Consider the following 27806-nt stretch of genomic DNA (forward strand, 5'->3'; position numbering starts at 1 on the left):
CCATCTTGGCCGCCACGAGCTGAACTGCAGGGTTCAGGCGTGGGATCTATAGGCATGAGTCGTTAAACCGCTTGATGTAGCTGCGGATGGGCTCCCCTTCCTTCTAGACCATGTCGAGGAGGCTCTCCTCGGTTCGGGGGCACCGCTTGCTGGTTACGAAGTGCGCAGTGAAGACTTGTACGAATTGGACCCAAATCCTTATTGACCCGGGGGCCAGGTTCTTGTACCAGGTGCGAGCCACTCCTCTAAAGGTGGTGGTGAAGGCTACGCACATACAGGACTCACTGGCTCTCGCCAGGTGCATCTGGGACTGGAAGGCATCGACATGGTCGTTGGGGTCAAAGGACCCGTCATACTTGTCAAGTGGGGGGAATTTGAAGTCTCTGGGCATGGGGACTGGAAGGAGTCCTAATGACAGGGGGAAGGGACTGAGAGGACAGGGGTAGCTTTTACCTCGTCCTAGGTCGCTTCTTTTTTGCCTCGGAGCCCGGGTAGGACGCGGGTTGCAGTTCGACGACTTCACCTCGGAGCCCATGTAGCTCGCTTCTTCTTTGCCTCTGCTGCTTGGAAGGCCCAGCGCTGGCATTACTTGCCTCGGTGTTCCTAAATTCGATGGGCCTGGACTGTTGGGGGTAGTCCACGGCTAAGGCTCTGAACCGGTTCTCGGTGTGAAGGAGCCCATCCTGAGGGTGCTGAGGTGATGCTGTTTTGACAGATCGGGTTCCTGACCTGTCGGGGCGTGGCGAGGTAGGGGCTGCAACTCGCTCTCTCTTGCCAGGGGATGAGGCCTGGCTCCTAGAGAGGCTCCGAGGCTAGGAGGCCCGAGCTTGGGAAGCCGCCTGGTGGGGGAGCCCACCTTGAGGGGAGGGCTTGGCTCACCTAACGGTGGGGTGCTGAGGTGGGAGCTACGACTGACTTTGAAGCTGACTTTGAAGTAGTTGGGGGAATTGCTGCTGGTAGTGGTACTGGGAGACATGGTGCAACATCTGTTGCTGGTGGATTTGCTGTTGTTGAAATTGTTGTACCTGGGTTTGGATGGCCCGCATGCCATGCATCAGGTCATCGAATTGGTTCTAGCTAGTTGCTGGGGGAACAATGGTAGGTTTAGCAAAGGTGGTTCCAACAAGAGGAAGGGGGATGTTCACGGAGGGAAGATTCATAGGCGCCACTGTTCGAGGTGTACTCAGGCTAGGGGTCCCATCCACCAAAAGGGGGATGGTGAATTGTTTGATACATACCATGGGGACTTGAAGTTGTTTCCCGGTGGCGTTCATCTCCGTGCTATGTCTGGCATTGCTGGAAGAAGCCATAGGTGTTGGGGTTTCTTGGTCAAAAGATGCTACGAAAGTTTTAGAGGGAGGCTTTTAGAAGCGTCTTCCCACAGACAGTGCCAAATGATGTAGCACAATCCGGTCGGTCCTAGCTGTCAACGACCTTGCCTCTGACTAGAGCAACAGGTGCCTGAAACGGAGAAGAAGGCAAGGAATCTCCGGGGATGAACCCGGTGAGATTGCTCCGAAGCTCAAGTTAGTATTTTCTCAAAGGCAAGATCAAAACCAGATAGCGCAAAGTTATCACATACCTCCTTCTTGGGGGGGAAGAGAGCATTTTATAACTACTTCATGCACTCGCCCCCAGGCTCCTGTTAGGTCGGGTATCATTACCTCTGCACTTCTGCCAGTTCGGGTGTCATCATCTCTGCTGGGGCAGGTAACCGCCACTGCTCTCTTTGTCAGAGCCATCTCTATAACTAGAGGTGGCGGTGGCAGGTGGTCGTTGAAGTGCGGTTGTCAAGCGTCACATCCTAAGTCAGTCAGGTGCGTCGCCTCAGGGTACAGACTCCTTTGGTGTTAGGTACGGTTGTTCAGTTCGGCGGCCTGGAGATGAAGTGCTGGAGTGGTGTGCGAGGTGGCTTTGAGTTCGGATAGAGGTGTGGCCCGAACTGCCTTGGGGGTGGGCCAGTTCGTGTTGTTGCCCTTTGCGCTCCTCGTAAGGCTCGAGGTCAAAGGGGGAGTTCGGGCTCCTTTTGGGACTCCTTTTGGGGAGCTCGGAGCGATGGTTCCTCCTCTCAGAGCTTGTGCCTTGAGCGTACTGTCGTGCTGAGCTGTTGCTTCTGCCACGTGTTGGGTGGTTAAGAGGTCGGGCCAAATCTTCCTTCATCACTAGGCAAACTATCTCTTTCCCCATGTATGGATCCAAAGGTAAAAGGATGCAACGGGAAATTCTCTCTTTCTTCCCCCTTAAATCCCTACTTTGCTCTTAAATCTCTTTCAATCTCTACTGAGTAACTTAGTACTTTTATTAGGATGCTTAAATTAAAAACATAGATTGCTTATTTTATTTTGTATTTAAGTATGCCCAAAAATTTGTTGAAGAGTACCATTAGCCACTGTTTTCAAAACCGGATCGGACCGGACGGTTGGATCGAAAAAAGGGAACCGGTTAGGTGACCAGTTCCATTTTACTTCAAAACCGTTGATTTTGGTTAGCAAACCGCTGAACTGGCTGGTTAAGCGTTCTAACCGTTCAAATGGTTTTAACCGTTTTCCAATTTTTAATTTTTTTTTTAATTTTTTTTGTGGGAACGGGCCAACCGTTCGACCCTTCAAACCGATAACTAAACCCCTGACCGGTTCGTTTTTAAAAACCATGCTGGTAATTAGATCTAATCTAAGAGAAGCAGGCTAGGAATACACACATGTTGTAGCTAGGTAGCACAAGTAAGAAATTACTTGAAACATAAAGGTATTGCTGAAAATGACCAATGAGAAATCAACATTGAAGGATAATATGAATTAAGGAAAGCTAATTAAAAAAATAATAAAGTAAAACTACAAATACCAATAAAACTTTTTCATTTATAGTGTCACAAACACTATAATCATTATTTTGTAACCAATAAAATCATTACCATGTAATAAAATCAATTAAGGCCCGTTCGTTTTTCAGTAAGTTATTTATCCGGGTAAGTGCACTTACGCAGGTAATTGTTTTCCACGAAAGACTTATCCAGGTAAGTGCATTTACCCATATTCTTTTATTTCCCATGTAAATAAGGCAATTACCATTTTAGTCATAAAAATCTATTATTATAAGGGGCATTTTTGTCCCATTCAAGTGTTACCAACTTTTCCCCAAGGTGGAAAAGTTATTTACCCACCTAGGAGATGGCAAGAAAAATAAACTTTCCCTGATCTTCACATAAAACTAAAAAAAAAAAAGAACATGAGAACCAATTTCCCCCCCTCTCAAAATCCATTAAAAAACGCCCCCTAAAAGTAAAGCAACCAGATTGAATGAAGCTTTGATCAAATGATGATGGTAGGTGTAATTTGCCTACCATCAAATGATGATGATGATGGTAGGAAAAAAAAAAAAAACTCAAATCAGAAAGTTAGAAGTCAACCAAGAGTGTCACCAAAATAAATGCTAAAATACATAAATCAACAATCAGCAAATATATAATGGCATAAATGTTAAAATGAGACTAGGAATTTTTTTTTCGGCCGGTACTAGGAAATCATAACAGGCCAAAAAAGTTCACAAACCACAAATACACTTGCTATATAACTGATGGAGCGCGATCCGGCCGGTCTTAGCTGTCAACGAACTCGCCTCTGAGCTGGAGAGTCGGGGAGCCTGAAACGGGAAAGATGAGGGAACTCTGGGAGGAACCCGGTGTGATAACTCCGAAGCTCAAGTCAGTAATCTCTCAAAGGCAAAGTGTAGACCAGATAGCGCAAAGTTCACATACCTTGTTTGTTGGGGGCAGGGCCTCTTATAATCACTTTGCGCACTCGCTCCGAGGCCCTTGTCAGGTCGGGTATGATTACCCTTACGTCTGTCAATTCGGCCGTCGTCCTTTATGCTGGGACAGAACCGTCACTGCCTAACCGTCTCTCTAACTGGAGATGGCGGTGGCAGGTGGTCGTTTAGAGTGCGGCCGTCAAGCATCAGATCCCAAGTCAGTCAGGTGCGGCGCCCTCGGGAACGGACTTCCTCAGTGTCAGGCATAGTATGGTTTGTTTGGTTTTGGTGCCCTGAAGGTGATGTGGAGTGGTGAGCGAGGCGAAGTCTTGAGTTCGGAGGTATGTATAGGGCAAGTCAGTTCGGCAAGGGGTATCCCGAGCTGTTACAAGGCTGGCCAGTTCGGCGAGGTGTATCCAGAACTGTTACAAGGTAGGCCAGTTCGGCGAGGTATATCCCGAACTGTTACAAAGTAGGCCAGTTCGGCGAGGTATATCCCGAACTGTTACAAGGTAGGCCAGTTCGGCAAGGTATGTCCCGAACTATTGCAAGGTAGGCCAGTTCGGCGAGGTATGTTCCGAACTGTTGCAAGGCAGGCCAGTTTGGATTACTTTCTAGTTTTGGGCCAAGGGTGAGTTCGGGCCCCTAGTAGGGAGTTCGGTCCGCTGGTTTCTCCCCTCGGTGTTCGCGCCTTAGGCTTGCTTTTGTGCCGAGCTGTTGCTTTTGCCACGTGTGGCATAATTGTAAGGTCGGGCCAAATCTTCCTTCATCAATAACCATTACCTCCAACACCTATACAATCACACAGAGACATAAATGAAATTAGAAAAAATACTAAAAAACATGGAAAATACCAAAACCTGGTCTTCATTGTCAAGGATACTAAATTAGAGAACGAAAATCTTCATATAGGAAATCTAATATAGACAAAGAGGGAGGATCACATTCACTAGTTCGGTAGCAGAGGGTTCCTGGGTGGAAACCTCCAAAATAAAAATCAATCGAATCAGATACTAGATGAATGGAAAATCTGAAAAATAGAGAGGTCCAGTTCAGCAGCAGAGGGTTCAACAATAGAAACCTGCAAACAAAAATCAATCAAATCAGATGTCAGAACACCAAGACACTGCGACAAACCAATTGCTACAAAAATTGCACCCTGAGGAAAATACTTGTTTGTTTTCGCTAAGCACAGTGAAAATACCTGATGAGAATGAGGAGACTTGGTTCTTCTTTGTTGTCGCGTAGAACAGAGGTTTGCGAGAATCTCAATGAACAAAAGATACTACAACATATGAATTTTTTTCTGAAAAGGAAAAGTCTAAAACCTATATACGTAAATATCTCAGATAAAAAACAAAAACAAAATATGGGAAGGAAGGTAGGGTTTGGGACTTTGGGACCGAGAAGAAAGAGGGAGGTGCAGAAGAGGGTTGTAGAGGTCGAACATGGAAAAGAGCATCGAGTGACACGTGTTGTCATTTAAACGCAACAAGTGTCGAAAAGAAGCCATTCTTAAACGAATCCTCATCTCATATTTACACGAAATCTGCCCATGTTTATTATAGTCACACATGGAGAACATATTTTAATTCACGGGAATAGTGTATTATGGATAAATGTGGACAGAATTGTTGTGGGTAAGTGATCCAAAGTCTTCTTAATCATCTCAATCGTTATAAGAATATAATTAAATTAGATATAATCTGAATCCCAAATCTATTTCTGGCATCCTCCATCCAATTGATTAGATGATGATCCCGAGAAAATTTATCCGTGGTTGGTCTTGCTCACCTTTCTCTTTCTGGAAAGGTTGGAAGGAGGAATAACATATACTGGCCCCACCATAGATCAATCCCGATTGATTATGTACGGTGGCGATTAGCAGTAGGCGCGCCTCTGTCTTAACTGTGGATATGTTAGTAGTGTTAGGTTAGCGTCCACGATCTAAATATCGGACAGGTATTATATTACGCTTCCGTCCAATTTTATAGTCGTTTAGATGGAGTTTATTTCGATAAAAAATGTATAAATATTTACATCGATCATCTTGATTTTCATTTATATCATATATAATTTTTAGTTCAGTTTGAAAAGACTATATATATATATATATATAATAAAGTTTTACATTCTACTTATTTATATTTGTACTCTTTCGGTCTTTCCAAGTGGAGCCTTTAAATCAATGAATCTTAATTACATCGATGTAAAAATACATTTATATCTCATTCAAACACAGCCTAGTTGAGCGTCTGGAGTCCAAACCGACTCTAACCACCGTATTTGATAATTTGATACGGTGTGGGCTCTTTTGGATATTGACAAGTTTGGGCCGGCGATGACGCGATGCGATAGACATGGGCTAGCCGCACTTGAGATTTTCAATAAATCTGGCAGATCCGCACTGTTTGGCCTATTTTTCATGGACATCAACCTGATATCTTGCACCAAGATCCTTTATATAAATATATCCATCTCTCCAATTTTCAATAGCCACGTGTTCTACAACAAATTCTTTTCATCAAACTTCCAAAAATATAGAATTCTGAAGTTGCTGCTTATATCTGTTCAACAAACTGCAACCGAATTTGGTTGGTTCAACAAACTGCAATGTTGGGTCGGAAGTCACGAGGGCGTTGAATTTTGGCTCCATTCATGAAAGCCCAAAGAGCTGGGAGTCCATATCACCTGCAAACAGAACACGTTCCAAGTTCCAAACCTCTATTAACAGAGTTAACTTTGGTTGTTGGAGGCTGTTGAGACAGTTTCTGGATTGGGCACATTCTGGGCAGTTCACCTATTCATGCCCATGTTTTGGTATTTAGTAAAAATAAATTAACTTATAATTTACCCATTCTCAGAATAACATGGTATTCTTACAAATTCTCTCAACAGCAGAGGTTGTTGGGCCCCAACAGCTAAAGTTTTTCCCTATCAACATGATCTTACTGTACATTTCATACATAAAGGGTCTCACATTTATGCTGATTTCCAATGAGATGTACAATGTTAGATCAAATTGGTAGAGGGTTAGAACTCGAAACCTGTTTTATTGGCAGAAGATCCCAATACAAGAGCTGGTGACCGTTGTTGAAATGAGAGAAATAGCTTGTCACGAGTGAAGATGCGATATGCCATATATATCCTTGCCTGAACACCATTGTTGGGAATCGGGGTCATTGAAACTTGGAGGAGAAGCTTTGAGGCAGGTTTGAAGACACTTTATTTAGAACGTTATTCCCCCTCCCCCTTAATTTCATTGAGTTTGCTGTTGGGTTACAAGTAAATCCGTTCCTAGGATACAATAAGGCCTTGGGCAAGAATTTGCAACCAGCAAAGTTGAAGAGTCTTTGAAGAAATCTTCTATGATCCAGTAGTAGACTGGACTGAGAGAGAGAGACAAATTGATTTTCAAAAATTGTGTGTGCAAATGCTTGATTCACACTCCTTAAATAGTTTATGAATTGAACTCGTGGCAATTACCTTCTTGAACTTTACTTACAACAAAATCCTTTTGAACTTTGAGATTCTAACAAAGTCTCCCTTTCTTTAACATTCTATCAGTTAACTTTGAAAAAGATTTTTATTTAAATGTTTAAACTTTTCTAAATATATCAACTACCCTTTTTTCAACAATTTTTTAATATTTTTCTTCAATTTTCATGTGTTACTCGTTTAATTGGTATTAATTTAATTACATGCTATGTTTATTGCAATATAATTTGAGTTTTTTTTTTTTTTTTTTTTTTATATAGAAGTTTCTTGTTCTCTATTACAATTTCCATTTTATAGAAGTTTGTCAAGTGGGTGTTTTGGTAAATTAACTTTTTCGTCACTCAACTTAATGGAGAGGGTTTGTCAGAATCTAAAGGTTTAAGGGTGTCTTTGTTGAAAATAAAAATTTTGGAAGAATTTCCACTACCCAAGGTACTGGTAATTTGTAATTTACCTTTTTTTTTAGAAAATTTTCAATCATTACCCTATACTTTGGCTCAAGTGACAATTTGGTCTCCAGACTTTAAAATGCAATAATCGAGTACCCAAACTTTTGAAACAAGACAATGTAGTACCTACCGTTAATGGATCGTCAGTTATGCATAACACGTGATTTCATGTGCGATTTAAGACTTTTGAAAATATCAAAATTACTCTTAGAAATAAAAGACACTGTTCATTATCTTCTTCCTCAAGAAGATGAAATAAAGTCCAAGCTCTCTATCACAAATCAGAAACCTACAAATTCTTATGTTCATCTACGCATAAACACCCCAAAAATTAATTTTCATTTTACAAACACCATCGTTTCTTATATCTTTGGAAGTTAATAATAAAAAGAAAAAAAAAACCCAAGAAAGTTTATCAATAATAATATGAGTATTACTATTACAGACTCGCGCATTACAGAGATTTATATATAAGAGATCCATATGAAATCCAAGAACACAAGCGTGGAAAGGAAAAAAATAAGGAAAGTTAAGGTGATGAGCAGAGCAGAAATCATCTGCCTTTGTTGTTAACAGTCATTTCTCGAAATAGCAAATCAAGAGGAGAGACAAGGATGGTTGAACCTCGCCTTTTCCCCAATGAATCAGCATTTTTTATGGAATTACTGGAGCCGGAAATAGAGACGAGAGAGAGGGAGTAGAGGATGACGATGATATGGCCCACGGAGACGGCGACAGTGACGGAGGTGGTTTTAAGAGGGGCCAAAGGGATGGAGAATGGAGGCACCAAAACCTCCGAGGGCAAGAACCATAGAACAGAGCTGTTGACTTTCGCAGCCAATGTTCATCCAATGTCGAGAGCCAACTCCCACAACTGCCATCACATGCCATCCCGTGCCACTATTTTTTAACGCAAGACGTGATTGCAAGCGACCGTGTCCAAGTGCGTCAGCACCTCGAAGAGAAGATCCTCATCGAGAAGCACAAACATAGTCTCTTGACTACTCTCTTCCTCTTCTTCTTCACTCGTTTTCTGGTCATCAACCATTGGATCTTCGCGGTGGCAACTTCTCTCTTCATCTCAAAATACAACCAAAAAACAAAATACCCAAAGGAAATTCTCGATCTCAAAAGTCTAGGTCTAGGACTCTTCTCCCTCGCTTCTCTCTGGTCGCTGATTCCATAGATCTGCTATGAATTTGGCTGTGATGACAATGGTCTATCTGATAATGGAGAATAGAATAAAGGTCCCCAGCCCCAAAGTCTCCAACCTCAGTGCAGAGTAATTTCTCTTGTTGGGTTGAGTTATTGAAATATTTAGGACTGGGATTTAATGAAATAACAAGAGCGTCATTGTGGACAGGCATTTGTGTCTTTTCACATCACTTAATTATTGGTTAGTGGTAGGTATTAGATTGTGCATTCTGAAAATTCTGATACTGAATTATTGCATTTTAAATTCTAGAGACCAAATTTTCACTCGAACCAAAATACAAGATACTGATTGAAAATTTCTTTTTTTTTTTTTCTTTTTATACGAAAAAAGGTGAAGCCATGTGGCATGGAATACACACCATGGAAAAAGGGCCTTTTAAAGGTAAAATTCCTTGAAACTCCCTCGAGGTTTTTAAGAAATGATATTACGATAAAACCTCCTGGCAGTTTTTTTAATCTTTATCTCTTATTGAATGACTATAATTAATTATGAAAGAATGAGAGAAAATTAAAAAGAAAAAATCCCTATAGGATTTTGAGTATCTGAATCTATACCAAAAATATCCTACTTGTGGATAAATCACCTGCTTTCTTATGTGGCCAAATTAATAGCTTCATAGCATATGAAAACCATCTATACTGAAGCTCATCCTCTAAATTTATACCACCTGTAAAATTTGGGCCCAATCAAAAGTTGGCATGTAAATGATGTAATCCAAAGTTTGATATGTACTTGTGCAAAATTCGGATAGGCAGAAATTGTTGAATGGTTTGTGGATAACAGGATCAATTTATATAGGGATTTTGTTGATTGATCTTCTAAAATAATAAATGGGTAAAGTACTAGCAAGACGAGTTCACTTTTTGTTTATTTGTTTGTTGTAGAACTTTTAGTGAACATTAATATATATTGAAAGTATAGCACAAAGGTCATTTTGTTCTGTTTGAATTAGATTCAAGTTAAATAGGAACCCATTATTGGAATTTTAGCAAAACATCAATGTGATGTTGCTGGTGTCCAGACATGTTAGTCAATAGGTGATGTGAGTCTTATTTCAAAAAGAGAAGGGGATGTTTTAGTGTTTATATGAAACCTCAGGAGAGGTTTAGGGAAGTTTCCTTTTTTTTTTTTTTCTTTTTAAACATGTATACTTGGATAGAATTGGGGAATTCAAATTTTATCTTTACACCAATCTTACAACAAGGATGGATGTTGAGTTCCAAAATTTGAAGATTTCTGATTTGATTAGGGAGGATGGTTCTTGTGATAGACCTCAGTTGTCGAGGTTTCTTCAGGAGGAAGCAGTCGATCAAATTTGTGAGGCTGCTGCATCCGGCCATTAGAGCAAGATCCCCCGTGGATTTGGATTAAAAGCTGTGTTTGGTTGCAGTGCAACTGTATTGAGTGTAAATGAAAATAATATAAATTCTGGTTTAATTTTGTTTTGGGTTTTACTTATTCTGTTTTAAGTTTAACTTCATTTGTACTGCAATTAAAACAAAATAATATAAATTTTAAAATAAAAATAAATCATAATTTATATTGGAATCATTTGCATCTTTATGGTTTTGCATCAGTGCAAATAAATTTGGAGAACCCCTTACCGAGAACTTATCCCAACCTGCCCATAAACCTGTTTGAAATGGGTGCAGAAGTTAAAGGTAGATGATTGGTTCAAGATGGCCCTGTGGCGAGCTCTGCAGACCTGTTTCCTGTCAAGGTTAAATTAGGGTTAGTGGGAGAAGAAAGGCTTTGTGCCCTCTGTCAGGTTGATCCTGAGTTGAATGACCATCTTTTTTGTCAGTGCCCCTTAGCTAAGGCTATTTGATTTGATCCCCCTGATTGCTTAATAGGCTTCAGTCCTCTCATCTCTCTGTCATGGACTGGGTTTTCTAGATTATCAGGGGTGCTCCAAACAAACAATTGATTGTAGAAATGCTATCCTGGATCACTATTGGCATTTCCTATTTTTGATTTGCGCGAAATGAGTTGTTATTCAATGAAAAAGGTATTGGAGTGATTTTGCTGCTGAACAAAATTAATTCAACCGTTAACCGCTTGACTGGCTCCTAGTTGGGGGAGGTCTTTCAAGAATCAAGTAGTGATTAGGGCTGCAAGTTGTGTCGGGTTAGTTGGGCTTAACTAAATTCTAACCCTACCTTAACTAAATTCTAACCCGACCTTCAATCCGATCAACCCAATGCTAACCCTACCTTAACTAAATTCCTCCAATTTTGGGTTGAGTTGGGCTTAGGCTGGATCCAACCCAACCTTCTTCCCATCCCTTAAGACCTCATAGAATTTTTTGATTTTATATCTTAACTCAACTTTCACTACATATATTAATCTTATGTTTTATTAGTATTTGTTTCTTGATTGTTTTTTTTTTTTTTTTTTTTGTTCTTGTAGTACAAAATTCAGAGAAACAAGTGTTAGAAATGACTATAGTTTATTATGAATTATGGCTTACAATAGATCTTTCTTTGGCGGAAAACAACATAGTGGAGATGACAAATAAAATTTTCAAAAAAAAATATATTATTAAGGTTTTAGTCTTTCTGATTAGGATTAAGTGAAGAGATTATCTTAAAAAAATACATGATACTATGTGGTGGGGGCTATAAAAATATCATGCATCTAAACCAATCAATGTATGTTATATATTACATATAACATATATTTATATGACATGTACTATAGAGTCGGGTTTGGGTTGGCTTGGGTTGGCTAAAGGGTTAACCCTAACCCAATCCAAAGTAAAGTCGGGTTCATGAATTTCAACCCTAATCCTAACCCGAACATCAATCCAACCCAACCCAATCCAACTTTTTCGAGTTGAGTTCAGGCCAATCCGGCCCAAGTTACAGCCTTAGTAGTGAGAGACCAATATTATGTATCCCGACCAGAAGGAACCCAATACGTAATATTCTGTGATAGAGGCATAATTAATTCTTTAAGTACCTTTGGGTTTATTTGTACTAATGGATGTGGAGGTTTAGCAGGAGGTTCCTTCAACTCCCAGGGCATAGTAGAGGAAGTTGAGCTGATTGAGTTCAGGAAAATGTAAGGAAAATGTAAGGAACCTATACAAATCTTATATTGGTTTGCAGACTATAGTGGATTTTTTCTGTTCTGTTCATACGAATAAGAGACTAGAGTGAGTAATAAGGACAAAAAGAAAAAAAAAAAAAAAGAACAGTATAGAGGGATAAAACTGAGATTATGAAAATATTTAGTGGGCATACAAAACTGCTCCTTTAACAAATAGCCTATTTCTGTTATTTTATAAGTTATATTCAAATGGTTTTGCAGACTATAAGGTATATTTAAGTATTTTGGTCAAATCACAGGATATATTTAAATGATTAACACATATTTTAACGTTCAAAACATTTATAGAGAAAAAGGAATTATATTTGACAAATTATACTTTTATTATTTTCTAATATTTCGTTTTAAAAAATAACCTTAAAAATCAGAGTGACATGCCGGATTTATGAATTTTACGCTTACGTGGAGATGAGAAAATTCTTTAAAATCAAATCTTGCTTGTGTCATTACTTTTGAAAGTTTAAAGTTAAAGAGATATCAGATAGGTTATCCACTAGGGTTCCAAAAAGTAAAACCCACTATCTCATTTTGGACTCCAAATAAAATTTAATATGCAAAATGGCTTATCTTTTAAAAAGGTTACAAGTCATTTTGCACAAATTTCAGTACAGATTTGAGTCAAAATTTGTCCTCAAACAGCCAAACAAACATTAACAAATTAATCTCTCTCAAAATATCAGTTGATAGTGGGTTTTGGATCGTGGCATGTTGATCTGTGGGTAAGTCCCTTGGTTGAGTCATAAGATCTTCTCTTGTTCAGAAAAAGTGTGTTATTTACCAACATGGATGACTTAAGTATAAAGTATTATAAGAAAATATGACTAATAATAAGGTACTATTAAAATCTTATAGTGATGTTAAAGCTATAGAATAATCAATGAGTATAAGTTAAGCCGGGGTAAAGCCAGGAGGGACCTCTTAGGTGAGCTACTACTCCCGCTATGGAATATGATCGTCATCATCTAAACCTATTATAACTATATGGGGTTGGCTACATAAATATATTTTGTTAATATTCCGTTGTATTTAAGGCCGTATTTCAAAATTATCATCCCTAATCCTTGTAATCTTTTCAGCTTGTTGTTATCAACGTGTAATGTAATATATAAATAGTCATCAAATGTTCGTGTATGACATACATCGATCTTTCAAGTGTCAGCGGGGAAAAAAGACAGAGATCTTTTAGCTTAGACTACGACTATTAGAAATGGAGAAATCTGTGGTGGATATTTTGGTTGAGGACATACACAAGAGGAATCCCCATCTGGGAGCCTGAGAACCCTTAACCTGTCATTGGAAAAAATCGTCGCTAGTTAATCAACACGAGTTCTTATAGCTGTGATTTATTGCGTTTAGGGATGATAATTTTGAGATTGGCCCCGAAGACCTATGGATATGCTGTGGAGCATATCCCAATCGTGTATTGGAAATATCTCCCACTTCAGGAGATGTTCCTGATACACGGTTGGGATATGCTGTGGAGCGTTTTTGGAGCACAGATGTGATCTCAGCCCATTATTCATGTATACATGCAAAATGGTATAATGATGTATGTAAATAAGGCTGAGTTTGGGAAGAGAGAAGTACAAAGATAAATATGTACAGAGCAAATACAAGGTTTAGAGGTTTTACACTATATATTTTGTATTTGTACTCTAAAAACGCATTGCACTAACAGAAGTCTTGTGAGGAGCATCTGGAAACAATTATTACGCACAGAGGAAGATGGAAAGTCAAGTTGGTATAAGCTATATATTGAAGGACTGTTTGTTTATTACGGCTGAGGTATCTGAACAGACTGACCAAAAAACAAGTGGCCGAACAGAAATGACTTATTGCTTTGTCATTTATTCTAGGCTTTTAGTACTCAATATTTCATAGTTATCAAAGGAGCTCACGACCTTAAACTAAAAGAAAAAGCAATAAATCACTCGAAAGTTGAGATGACTATATACTAAAAAAAGTGCCATATGACCCTAAAAGCTGGCAAATTTGGGCCTTGGTTTGAGCTGGAGTGGGCATACTTCTTCTAAGGCCCTTACGTCAGACCTTAAGCCCATATGTTACCTCAATCACTAGTGATGGCCTGATGGGTACCGAAAAAAGGTTACAAATCTGAAACTAGATGCATATTAAGCAACATTTGAATGATTGACTTCTCAAATTGGCCCAAATCAGTCCCCCCCCCCCAAAAAAAAAAAAAAAAAAAAAATGAAAGAAAGAAAGAAAGATAGGGCAGCTCTCGGGTGGGCCAATTTCCAGTTGTCTTAAGAAAATCCAATTATTCAAAAGCTAGCTCTAACCCATCAGAAAAAAAAAGAGCTTTCCAGCTTTTACAGCTTTACCTTGCAACTGTGGCTTTATAGGAGAAGGCATTAAAGGGTGCAAGTTGCATATAAAATGATGAAAAATCGTGAAACTGTCATTGTAAGAGTAATTGCAAAGGCAGTAGCCACGCTATGACCTTGAGCCTGAGGCCCCTTCTTCATGGTCCTCAAATGCCTCCACCTTAAAGCCTAAGTCTTTAAGATATCCTTGGTTGCTGGATAGCTTTTAATTGGGCACAGAATAAAGTAAAATCCATGCATGATATCAAATATTCACCGCTTGGCTAAGGAAGGTTTGGAATAAGCATTGCTTCCTTTGAAAGGGCATTTTCCTCTTTTCATGATATTCTTACCTTACTGCCTTAGCTTCCACAGCAGAATTAACTTGTAGAATTTGCTTTCCACAAGTAGCAAATATACAAGCTTATCAATCAATAAAAGGAAAAGGATATCGTTCTCCTTGACATTTTTTTTGCTCTTACCTTTCAAATGCATTCATTCATCAGTGGGATGTATCAATTATCAAAAAGCACAACTTTTTCAATGTCGACTACAACTTCTTTATTTTCTAGACGTTTTTTTGAAGAAACAGAGGAGGTATATGCTTGCAAATTTTGGGTTGAGTTTGACTAGAAGAATTGGGTTCCATGCTGATTAAGTTAATACAAACAAAGATAAAATATAAAGATGGTAAGAATAGGAAAAGACGGCCTCATCAAGAAGTCCATTGCACTTGACAAAGTGGATTCCAAGAATTGGGTAAAAAAAAAAAAAGAATTGACAACAAATTAAATAGTCTAGGTTCATGAAATTCTCCAAAACAATGGAAACAAGTCGAAACCCTTCTTTATTTATTCCCTCAACCCATCCCTCCCCCCCTCCAGGACACACACACACAGACCCCCACCCACCAAAAAATAAAAAAAAAACCCAAAATTCTTCTCATGATAAATTGCTTTTCACATATCGTAATTAATCAATTAAAAAAAGGATTCTTATAATTTTATTAATTCCTGATTAATTAGTAATTCCCCTCTCGAAGTGTAATACTCTAGATGCTTTGAGAGTACAACCTGTGGATAGTTGATTCTTTTGTAGCATCTGGTGTGGGAAGCCAATCCCCTTTGCCACCAATTATGACTTAAGGGGGGCTGATTCTATTTCATGAATGTGAGAGAGAGAGAGAGAGGAGGGTATGGTTTGAGAAAAAGAGAAAACGACTAAGCTAAGCTATGGGTCCATGTGTGTGTGGTAGACAAACTTTCCTTGCATCCAGAGAACCCGCGTAAAACAGGGGGTGCATGTCCTTCGTAATTTTCCTTGGACGTGTCTACCGAGTACCGACACTGGAATTCCCTCCATTGTAATTTCCTCAGATGGTTCTGCAAATTCATTTTCTTTTTTAAAATAATAATAATAATATAAATGAATTAAATAGTCGGGGGCGTTTGTAGCACTGTCACACATCAAATGAGCAAGAGTGAACGCATCATCAACTCGGAAACCTTCCCGTATTTTCAAATCAATAGTTTTACAAAAAAAAAACAACTGTATGTAGAGCATGCGATACCAATACGCTAGGCTGAGTTTGTAAGGAGTACAAATGCAAATATGTAGAGATATTTTTTATGTATTTACGTTATACATATTTGCATTGGTACTGCTAAAGCACAAATTGAGGGATGAACAGTTCAATTTCTGTGATACCCGAAAGGTATATATAGTATAGTACCTGAAAGACTATCCATTCAAAAACCCAGGTGAACTTGATTATTTGAACGAATACGGGATGGTGAATATCATGTGACATTTGAGGCCTATTCCCCATGCCAGGGAGTAATTTTATATAAACAGTTCCGCGTTTGTATATACAGTTCAATTAATGGATGAATGTAGCTCTAGCAATCTAGCGTGCATTTTTTTTTGAAGGCCGAAAGATTGAAAATTTCATGGTTTTTAAAATTGGATTGGACCGGAAAAACCAAGAATTGGTTAGGTGATTGGTTCCGTTTTTTCTAAAAATCAGATTTTCTTAAAAAATCATTGATTTTGATCAGTAAATCATTAAACCAGGCAATTAACTGTTCGAACGGTTTTAGCTGTTTTTTTTTTATCAGAATAGGCTAAGAATTCGATTCAAACGATTGAACTGTTTGGCCCGATAATCAGACCCCTGATCAGTCTGATCACCGGGTCAGTTTTAAAAATCATTAAAAATTCATTCAAATGCCCACAAAAAGATTACATCTCCAAATGGATGAATGTAGCTAGCTAGCATACATTTTTTGTTTTTTCCGAGAATTATGGGACCATAGCTTTGTATTCATTGTGCCCTTCTTATTTATTTATTGTTTATTTGTAAAGGAAAAATGTAGAGTCGCTCAGTCACGTATTGAAATCACGTGACCTCATAGCTGAGTTTGGTTACCCTGTATCGCTCCTATTAGAGAGGCGTGGGAACAAACTTGTGTAGCTGCAGGCTCTTCATGGCAAGGTTAGAGTATCCCATGTGCACCCTCTCTGTCCTTAGTTTCCACCCCTTGAACTTCCTATAATGTGTAATGTGGGCATGCTTATTTTTCAGAAAATAGGAGGGAAAGCTGGTCATTGGAAAATAGTTTATTGACCAATTCTACAGTATTCTTTTTTTTAAGTTTGGAACCTGTGTATGAGTAGCACTTTATTTAAATAAATCGTATTCATATTTTAGGTGGATAAATAATTTTTAAGGGTATAATATTGGGTTTAGGTTTTCTCTTCTCGGGCTGGGCTCTGATCTAAGAAGTTGGACTTTTTATTTTTCGAGATAGGCTCGGGCCTAACCCTTAGGTAGTTCAAATCCAACCAAAATATATACATACATACATACATATATATATATATATATATATTTGCATAAATACATACATACATGTATGCATGTATAATTTTAGAATGGGTTTATTGACCAACCCGAGCTCGATTCCCGGTCCGGGGTGGAGATCAATCCAAGTGCATCAAATTACAGTGTAGACTAGGCTCAAGTATGGAAAATCAAGATTGATCTCGAGCTCAGTCCGGGTTAGGGCCTTAAGCCCAAGTTTTAGGTTCAGGCCTGTGTTAACCATAAACGCGACCCAACCTGCCTGACTTACACCCCTAATAATTTTTGCACTTAGGGAAATGCTTATAAAATATAATGGGACAAATTTACTCATTCTAACAATGATTTTATGAATAAAAAAAGTAATTGTATAACTTATTTGGAAATCAAAATAACACAAGTAAGTAAATTTAGTTACATAAGTTCACATAACCAGGTAAGTGGCCTCTTGAAAAATGAACAGTGGTTTTGATTCCTTATTTCTTTTCAGCAATCTCTTATTATTAAGCGCTCTAGTATCTCTACCCTTACAACATCTATACTAAAAAAGGAAAGAGGGGAGGTGAGAGTCCTCTCACCTCAAGCTCACACCGACCACCTTCTCCCCTCATTTCTCACGTATGTGGTTATTTATTTTCAAATTAAATTATTAAAAAATACAATAAGTCAAAGTTAAGTCTCTTAAATTTTAATTCTCTCCATCTCTGTCCAAAATAGTTAATGTTTGTAAAATTTCAACTCTCCTATTAAATTCATCTTTTTTTGTTAATCCCTTTAGCCCTATTTTAGTAAAGTAAGGATACACATTTAATAGGTTGGATTAGGTTAAGAGCCAAGCCAAGATCAATCCTAAATATAAACCCTATGCTGGACCTATGCTGGACCTAAACTTATGTTAAACCCCAATTTTGACTGCAACTTGAACTGACTTGTGGAATTTGACAAATTTTCAATAAATCTGAACCCTAATCTAAGTCTGATGTGGTTGAAAAATTTCGAATGAGATAACCTTGACTTATAAACCTGAACCCAAACCCAACCAAATTTCTGTTTTAATTACCAATGCATGGGTTTACTTGCTAGTTGGGAAAGAGAAAATTTAAATTACATCTCAGCTAGACCTCTTTATAACAGTGTTCTAGTCATGTGTTTGGGTCCTTATTTCTTCCATGATAAACGAGCCAGATCCAGCTCTTCTCTATCAAAGAAAAAAGGAGCCACATCCTACAATGCTAGATATATAGGGCACCAAGAACTGTTCCACAATTGCTTCGTGTATATTTTTGTAAGATTTTGTATTAATATCATTAGACTTTGTCAGAGGGTTATGAACAAATAATGATAATTGGCGACACGTTTACGATCTGGAATTGGAATAAGAATATATTGGTCCCAATTATTTGGTTGGACAGAATTGAAATCTCATTTTTATTGCTATTAGAATGACATTTCCTCATTTCAGAGAATGGCAATTTCCTCCCTCCCCCCTCCTATGGGAATGAAACCCCATTCCAGCTGATTATAATTCCTATAGACCATTCTGATTCTGATTCAATTCCAACTATGAACCAAAGGGACTCTTAGATGTTACTATATCTTGAAATAACATTTGCCCATGAAGCGTTCTTCTTGAATTAGACCATTATTTTACAATAATAATAGATGAAATGCTCATAAAAACAAGAATGAAATATAGTTAAAAAATGAAAAACTATGATGCCAGATAGACATGATACCAGAAGAGTTTTGACCAATTGAAACCCATCTATGAATTTTGATGAATTCCACTTGATTGGTTAACATATTTATATACCTATTGATTGGTCACAAAATTTTTGGATATCATGTCTTTCCGGTATCATAGTCATACCTTTTGGCTGTGTTTGGTTTGAAGGAAAAAGTAGGGAAAGGTAGGGAAACGTTTACAAAACTTGTATAGGTTTCCCTTCCTTTCCCTACATTTTCCTTCAAACCAATGAACAGAAATAAAATAAGAAAAAAGAACCATGTACACAAATAATTCATCCAAATGGGATAATCGGAATTCAATTTCTTAAGGCTGTGTTTGGTTGCAGTGCAATTTTATTTGCACTAGTACAAATGCATGGGTGTGCAAATGAAAAAAATGCAAATTCTCATTTAATTTTGTTTTGGGTTTTACTTTATTCTGTTTCATGTCTTAATTTACATCATTTGTACTTCAATCAAATAAAAATAAGATAAAATTTGAAACAAAATATGTTAGAATTTACATTCAAATCATTTGCACTGCCATAGTTTTGCATCAGTACAAATTTATTTACATTGCAACCAAACACAGTCTAAGAGGAAAAGAAATGTAAGCCAATTGGAAGGGTCATTTTGGCCCAATGTCCCAACCAATACAAATAAAAAAGTAAAAGAAGAAAATACAAAGTAATTAAAAACAAGAGAAAATGATATTCCGAGTTAAATGTTCCAATTAAACTTAGGCTCAGTTTGTAAGGAATACAAATGCAAATATGTAGAGTGCAAAACCTTATGTTTTGTATTATTTTGTATCTATTTGCATTGTACATATTTGCATTTGTACTCTTTCCAAACTGAGCCTTAAGCAAAAAGAAAAGCAAAGATAATTAAATGAATGTGGCTGAAAACATTCTAGTTTAACATTAACTTTGTTATTGTTGGATTTTAATCTCATTAGAGATTAAATCCAATGGGTTTGATTGGTCAATTACATGAGAAATTGCACCTATACACTTGGTTCGAAAATCAGTTTTTCTTTTTTAAAAAAAAAAAAAAAAACCAGTTTTGAACTTGTCCCACATTAGATAATTACAATGTTTGTTTTTAGTATTTCAATAGGAGCTGATTTGCACTACTTAGAATTAGTAGAGGAGAGTATGGGGATTTGAAACCGCGCAACGCGCACGCACGCGTGTGTGCACCCGCGTGGCTCGCGATGGGCGGCTCTGGTTTTGGTGTGTTGATGACCGTTGATCACCGTTAATGAGATCAACGGTCACGATTCAATCGGATGTGATCAAGAAGCACAATTCAAAGTTAACAATCACCAACTGTTAACAACTTTTTAAATAGTCACAATGGTTGAAATTGTGACTATTCAATATGCCTTCTCTAAATCAACACCTACATTTTCCTCACACATCTTCACAAATTATTTAAGGAGCATGAATTAGACTCCAAAACACACAATTTCAAAATTCACTATCTCTCTCTCTCAATCCGGTCTGCTACAGTCTCACAGAAGGTTTCTTTGGAGATTCTTCAACTTTGCTGGTTGCAGATTCTTGCCCAAGGCTCTATTGTATCCTAGGAACGAATTTGCCTGTAACCCAATAGCAAACTCAATAAAACTGAGTGGGGGCAAATAACGTTCTAAAGACAGTGTCTTCAGACGCGCCTCAAAACTTCTCCTCCTAAATTACAGTGACCCCATCTTCCCCAACAATGCACTTATACTTGCAAATTATTACATGGAAGTCTTACGAAATTATAAGTGTAGCAGTGTAGAAAACAAAATCACATAGAGAGAACAAAACACTGCATTACTCAACACATGAATATTGTGCATAGTTTATGGTAAATAAATTTGTGTTTTTCGTTTTGTTTTGTTTTATTTTATGGAAGAAGAAAAGGGAGTTTATTAATGATTAGAAAAAAAGGGGCATGAAGCCTTACCCTTGAAACAACATGGGAGCTGAAGCTCGAAACAAAGAAAATAATCAAAACCAGAAAATAAAAATAAATTTAAAAAGAATATCTGAATATTAAGAGTGAAAACCTTTGCTTATTCTAGACGACCTACAAACTTCTAATTGATCAATCGTCTCTTGGGCTTTCTTGGATTTAGACTTCTTTTTCTTGTTTTTCAAAGTGAAACAATCTTGATTTAACTCATTCTTTTCTGTCGATTCTCTAAATGGGTTCTGATCATCAATGTGATCCCCTTAGTAGGTGTGGCGGAAAAGAAAGTTCTTGATAAAAAAAATGACTCTTTCGTCCAAACCCTTAGATATTCATTCGTACTTTTGGAAAATTAGTTAAATCTTAAATGAACCATATAGAGTGAGAGAATATGATTGTCGTTGACGTGAACTTAAGGCAAGTATCAGCATCAGCATTATTACTATTGTTATTGTTGCCTTATCCCTATTATTCATTCGTACACAAATATTTGCTTTACTATAGTTATGCCTCAATTCTCAAACATACTATCGTATTGTATACCAGTCAATACATGATGCACTATTTGCAAGCTTCCGCCATGGAGCATGATCAAAATGCTTATTATAAATGCTTGTTAAGATTTAAGTTCTGGCCCATCATATCGATGGTTCCAATTCTGGATCATCCGACTGGTGAAGTAGTATGTCTCATTAAAACTTGCTAAACGTGCATTTGGAGTAGGGATGATAATTTTTCTCATTTTTTCAATTCTCATGGAGATCAGTCTTAAATGGGACAAGGATGGGGATAATTTTTCCCTGCAGGAATGGGGATGGAGAAATTTTCAACCCGGTTAGCGGGAACGGGGTGGAGACGGGGAGAGCACTCCCCACCCCATGGAGACCCTGATCCCCGTTTCATGGCATCCCCACTAATATATATATATATATATATATATATATATATATATATATATATATATATATATATATTAATATTTATATGTTAATATTTTAAAAAATATGGTCAAATATATTTGAATATTTTTTATACGATTATAATGTTTATTATTTTATTTTTATTTTTTTAAATAAAATAAAAAATAAAAACAAAATGATTAATATCATAAAGAATTACAGGAAATGAATATCCTCGTGGAAATAAGAATCTCTATAGAGATGAGATGGGGATAATGTTGTCCCCGTTAGCAGGGACGGGGATGGAGATGGGGATGGGGAGAGACTCACCGTCCCCGCCCCGTCCCGTTGCTATTCCTAGTCCGGAGTCCTGCTTCTCTTGCTTTACTCGTTCCTTTATGATGTTTGGGGCTTAGCTGGGTTGCTTAGAAAACAATAATTGGTTTGGGAAGGATCGATAGTTGAGAAGACAGGCTGAGGCCAGCCTCAGGACCACAGCTAGGCTCTCTCGAGTCTTGAATCAACTTGCGAGCAATATAACACCAGTACAGTTTGGGCGGTCACTGCCTCACTGGTGCCCGTGGGCAGTCTTTGGTCTAGGTAAAGGGACGCGCATCACGTGTAATCTTATTAGGGAGGGCCCATTAATAACTTGGCCCCAACAGTCTGGCCCACATTGATTTATCAATTTCGAGTTTATGAGCTGACACACAAGTGGTTGCTTTTACGCGAAAATACGGAATTTATGCCAGTAGCTGAGGAGCTGAGTGAGGAGGACTCAGGACTCACTCAATCACTCATCTGATCTCTGCATATGCAGATGACCATATGTCCTCGTTGAATCCTCTCCTGCCCAATCATGATACAGCACGTCAGCATGACCGTGGGACATGTGACGCGGTGTTTTACCATTGGAATTATAATTGTTCGTTTTCCCTTATCTAAATTTTATATCCGAGATAAAAAAAAATCACCAATACTAATAAAATTCTTAATATAATCATTACGATATCAGATTTCACGTCAAACAAGTAGACCCTAACTAATACTAGTATTACGAGTAGAACTTTAGAGGGTTGGGACTCGCTCCCTGGTTTTTGGGCTTCCCTGCTTGGATTTGGATGGAGCCTGGGACTGTATGGGAGTTGGATTAGAACATTGTAATGTAAGCTCTCAAATTCCATCATTCTGTGGACTGTGGTCCAACCAGTTTAAAAGTTCCTAGGAATAGAGTGATGATGCGAGAGATGTTAAAGAAACACTATGAATTAAGGTGGGAGCGTAGGGGACACTTTTTTTCAGGGAGTCGCCATTATAATATACCATAAGGTGGACTACAGAACGACCGTTTAAGCACGGATGGATGAAGTATTGCCACGTCGCTCATCCTGATTGATCTCAAAATCTATGTTTGATTCTGTACTTTGTAGGAGGCCGAGGAACATCCGATGGTGGAGTATTCTATGGAGTAGTGCCTTTGGGAAGGACAGAGACGATCCCCCAAAGGTCCCAACTGTCCAAAATTATAAAGAAAATCAACTATTTACTTATTTAGGGTTTTTTTTATGACTAAAATGAAGAAATGTTAGAGAAGGGAGTCACTCTCACGAGAGAATTGCTTATCTTACGTACATCAGACCGAAAATAACTGGCTCTATGACCTCTTTACATCAATCTGAGATAATCTGACGGTTGTTAATCGCTTAATTAACGCGTCTTCATCTTAAATTTTGATAGAAGAAACGTTTAGTCAATTGTAAAAGATTCTCATGATAGATATAGGATTGATGCCCGAGTAGGCGAGTCTTACTCACTTGTCACTCGCACGTGACCAACATGTGAGCACACGGTATCCAGTATCTTAATGGCAAACTTTTACATTCAACAGTCGTCATCATCATCTCTCCATGATCTGATGGCCGAAAGATCACCATCTCCACACTTTATCTTCATATTGCGGGTCCCATCACTAATAGTAACCGTCGGATCACGATATGCAAAAATTTTTAAAGCTTAGGGCCGACCTATTCAGCATTTTTATTTTTATTGCAAGGGCTTTAGAAAACTATGGTTTCTCTCAATTTCTCTCGATCCCGAGAAATTCCCGAGAAAATCCGAACCGCAACTAATTGTTTCATTCTTTCATATTGTTTATAAATCTTTTTGTTTTTCCTGTAAAAAACGAAAAAACCATCAATAGAACAGGAATCTAATCGTACGTGCCAAATCCAACTGTAGATCTGATCCTGACACGTTATTTCTCTGCATCTACAAATTGCCCTCAACACTCGCCTTAAACTTTCATTCGCTTTGCCTTGCTTTCTCCTTCCCTCTCCCCTTCTTTCTCTCTCTGTCACTCAGTTTCATCGCAACGACGACAACAACAATTCAACATGTTCAGATCTTCAGAACTCCCAGATTGTTATTATCAAAACAAGCCCATTTCAATCTGCCCAGAGAGCCCGACCCCAAAACATTCACTCTACCTCTCTAACCTCGACGACCAAAAGTTTCTGAGATTCTCAATTAAATATGTCTATGTTTATAAGAAAGCTGTAAGCTCAGAGAGCTTGAAATCATCACTCTCAAGGGTTCTTGTTGATTACTACCCATTGGCAGGGAGGTTGAGACTGAGCTCCGAAAATCAAGACAAGCTTGAGATTGATTGCAATGGAGAAGGTGCTTTGTTTGCAGAAGCTTTCATGGATTTCACAGTGGAGGAGTTTCTTGAAGCTTCAAGACGACCCAATAGGTCTTGGAGAAAGCTATTGTACAGGGTGGATGGCCAAAGCTTCTTGGATATCCCTCCTCTTGTAATTCAGGTCAGCTTTTCTTCCATACTTATTTGTCCTTGTTCTCTCTCAACTTTCTTTAATTTTGCTCTGATATTCCCGTCTCTGCAATATTTCTTTCTTTTCTTCGTATATTTTTCCAATTCGTTTGAATTTCTAATGATTTGAAATTTATACATCTGCTTACGTATATGCAGTTAGTCTTAGTTCCTCTGCTCTGTTCATGGTTCATACTTTTATTTTTTTGAGTCAGATTTTTGTTACTCTGATTCTTTTCTTTCTTTTTCTTTTGGCTCTGCAACAACACTGAATTCTGAGATCTGATTTTTGGAGATAAATTACTATCTATAAGTTGTTGTTTTTTTTCTATTTTAGTTAAAAAATTCTTGGTTTGACAAAAGAAATGTGAAGAATAAAAAATGAACTCACAGCAAGACCAGTGCGGTCATGTCTGGGTCCCTTCAGACCTTTTCATGCAAAGAGGAATGTTCTGATGCAAACATAAGTAGGATATAAACGTAAGAAATTATTTAAAATTTTCAACACCGTGCGGGGAACTCTATCGTGTAAATGTGGATCACATATCAATAGTATAGAGTTGCTCCTCTGATACAAATCTCGATTTTGGTTACTTAACACTCACTCTGTCACCCATCCCTGATTCAATGGAGTTGCTTTCTGAATCCTCCGAGCTTTCCAGAAATAGATAAAAATATGCCAATCTTTCGTATATCTTACCTTCCTATTTCTGTCATTATGATTGGGGGCCCGAGCATGACCCGACCCACCAACAATCCCATTGGGCATTGTTCAAGCTAGAAACTTTAGAATTGGTCAGTTGCTAAATGACCCGATCCATTATCAGAGCATTGGGCAGGAAATAAATTTTTATTTTATTTAACTCAGGTTCTAAATTTCCAAAATTTTGTCATTATTATAAGAAAATAAGTATTTCTTCCAATATTTAATTGAAAGAAAAATAAAACTTAAAATGTTATTGTTGCTTTCAAAAGCCGGGACAAGGAACCCGGGAGATGATAAAAGAAGATAGCCCCAGCCCAGAGTCCATAAATATGAACATACGAAAACAGTCCCTTGTTTGTCTCTCTTGCTCTTTTTAATGGGAGCAGTTTGGTGGTGTTCCCTAGTTTCTTAAATGACAAAAATGACCTCGCTTCCTTTTATTTATTCCTTAGTGCCCTGGCTCCCGTGAAGGGTGAATGAAACTAACCCCTTTTTTACTTTTTCTCCCACTTTTACCCTTCAACAGGTAACAAGCTTTCGCTGTGGAGGGATGATATTGTGCACGGGGATCAATCACTGTCTGTGCGATGGTATCGGCACTTCTCAATTCTTGCACGCCTGGGCCCACCTCACCACCAAGCCCAATAGCGATCTTCCCGTCTCCCCGTTTCACGGTCGCCACTTATTAAAACCCCGAATCCCTCCGAAAATGACATTCACTCATCCGGAATTTACCAATAGTGCCACCAGGGAGAGGGACGTGGACCTCATGCAGATCCTCCAATCCCAACCCCTCGTACCTACTTCCTTCACCTTCACTCCATCTCATATCCTTCACCTCAAGCGCCTCTGCATCCCCTCTCTAAAATGCACCTCCTTTGAAGCCCTTGCCTCTCACACGTGGCGCTCCTGGGTGAAATCTCTAAATCCTCCTCCATCTCTCAACATCAAGCTCCTCTTCTCCATGAACGTCAGGAAAACATTGAACAACCCGCAATTGCAGCAAGGGTACTACGGCAACGGATTCGTGCTAGCATGCGCCGAAACCACTGTTAAGGAGCTGCTGGGTACTAACTTACACCTCGGGGTGAAACTGGTGCAACAGGCTAAGGCAGCTCTCACCGACGAGTACGTTAGGTCTATGATCGATCTCATAGAGGAACGGCGATTGAAACCCGATCTGTCCGCCAGCTTGGTCATCTCTCCCTGGTCTAGATTAGGGCTAGAAGACTTGGATTTTGGAGAAGGGAAGCCACTCCACATGGGCCCTCTGGCAAGTGAAATTTACTGTTTGTTTCTGCCCGTCGTCGGCGATATAAACAGTGTGAGGGTTCTTGTGTCGGTGCCGGAGAGTATTGTAGACAAGTTTGAGTACCACATGAAGGATCTATCAGAGAGACAACTAGTGAAGGAAGAAGGCAAGGAGAACATCGGAGAAGAAGTGAGAGTTTTGGTTGAAGCTTGAGTTGAGTTGAGAGCTTTGTACGTAGATTGTAACTTTTTGTTCTTGTTTGTTTCTCCGTTCCCTGTAAAAGAGAAGATCGTTCAAATCCTCGGCAATTACAAGGGAAGACTTTTGATTAATCAAATCAAATCACGTCCTCGGTGGGTCAGGCCCGTCTGGGAGGGTTGTTACAACTTACATCGATGATGGAGTGGTTACTGATAAAAACTAGGGATTCTAACCGATAAGGGCATCTTTTTACCCTTAATATCAATAAAAATAATATTTTCCATATAATAATTACAATAAGATAGCTTTTTCAAAAAAATTTCAAATAAGGGCATTGGGTAGTATTGCTCGTCTTCCTCATTCGAACGTAACTTTCACCAGAAACGAGCTTTTGCAAAGAGACCGAAAATCGAAGACGGAAAGTTCATAGAAACCAACTTCTAGAATGCAGCTACCGACTTCTCTCTTGGAGAAAATTGCTGCAGAACATAAAAATTGAAGATGGAAAGCAAAAAACATGAGGAAGTACTCTACCGTATGCCTCCAGAGGCAGCGATCGCTGGAACTAAATATACGGCTGAAATCGGCCGATATGTCGGCAGTCTTGCAAGAGAGAGCGTTCGGATAGGCAAAAACAGTTATTGATGCCGCCTCAAACAGCTCACAGCCTAACCCCACCCCACTCGCGAGGAGGGTTCCTCTACTTTTCAATCAACAAGTTTTGCTTTCTTCTCTTCAAAATGGAAGTTCAACGAGTCACTGAGCCTCGTCCTCTGTAAGTCTGTGACCTCCAAAAATAAATAAACGAACTCTTGATATTACCGGAGATGACAAGTTTTGCTTTCTTATCTAATGTCCTTCAAGCTAAAATTTAACTGATAATATCAAGAGACACACAGATTTACCAGAGACGCTGACAAGTTTTGCTTTCTTATTTATTTATTTATTTATTTTTCTTCTTGACAGTTGATGTGGTTATGGCCTTCTAGCTAATTTGTTTTGATATTACCACAGTCC

At 38.5% G+C, this 27806-nt stretch overlaps 1 protein-coding gene, 1 long non-coding RNA gene and 1 pseudogene across 2 annotated transcripts; 1 reads left to right on the forward strand and 2 right to left on the reverse strand.

Moving 5' to 3' along the window:
• Window positions 1-3067: 3067 nt before the first annotated feature.
• On the reverse strand, window positions 3068-5078 carry LOC148850816 (uncharacterized). Its single transcript, XR_016098657.1, has 3 exons — window positions 4952-5078; window positions 4692-4828; window positions 3068-4539 (listed from the first exon to the last, which is right to left on the reverse strand). It is a non-coding gene; the product is annotated as an uncharacterized LOC148850816 (long non-coding RNA).
• Window positions 5079-8024: 2946 nt separating this feature from the next.
• Window positions 8025-8978, reverse strand: LOC148850817 (F-box protein GID2-like; annotated as a pseudogene).
• A 15130-nt stretch (window positions 8979-24108) lies between these two features.
• Window positions 24109-26975, forward strand: LOC148850818 (alcohol acyltransferase 9-like). Its single transcript, XM_088943455.1, has 2 exons — window positions 24109-24622; window positions 25863-26975. Exons 1-2 carry the CDS (start codon window positions 24194-24196, stop codon window positions 26799-26801), a joined length of 1368 nt encoding a protein of 455 aa, XP_088799581.1. The 5' UTR covers window positions 24109-24193; the 3' UTR covers window positions 26802-26975.
• Window positions 26976-27806: the final 831 nt, after the last annotated feature.

The sequence above is a fragment of the Nelumbo lutea genome, chromosome 5 (assembly GCF_056320005.1).
Source record: "Nelumbo lutea isolate HS-2025 chromosome 5, American lotus-T2T, whole genome shotgun sequence".
Classification (NCBI taxonomy): domain Eukaryota; kingdom Viridiplantae; phylum Streptophyta; class Magnoliopsida; order Proteales; family Nelumbonaceae; genus Nelumbo; species Nelumbo lutea.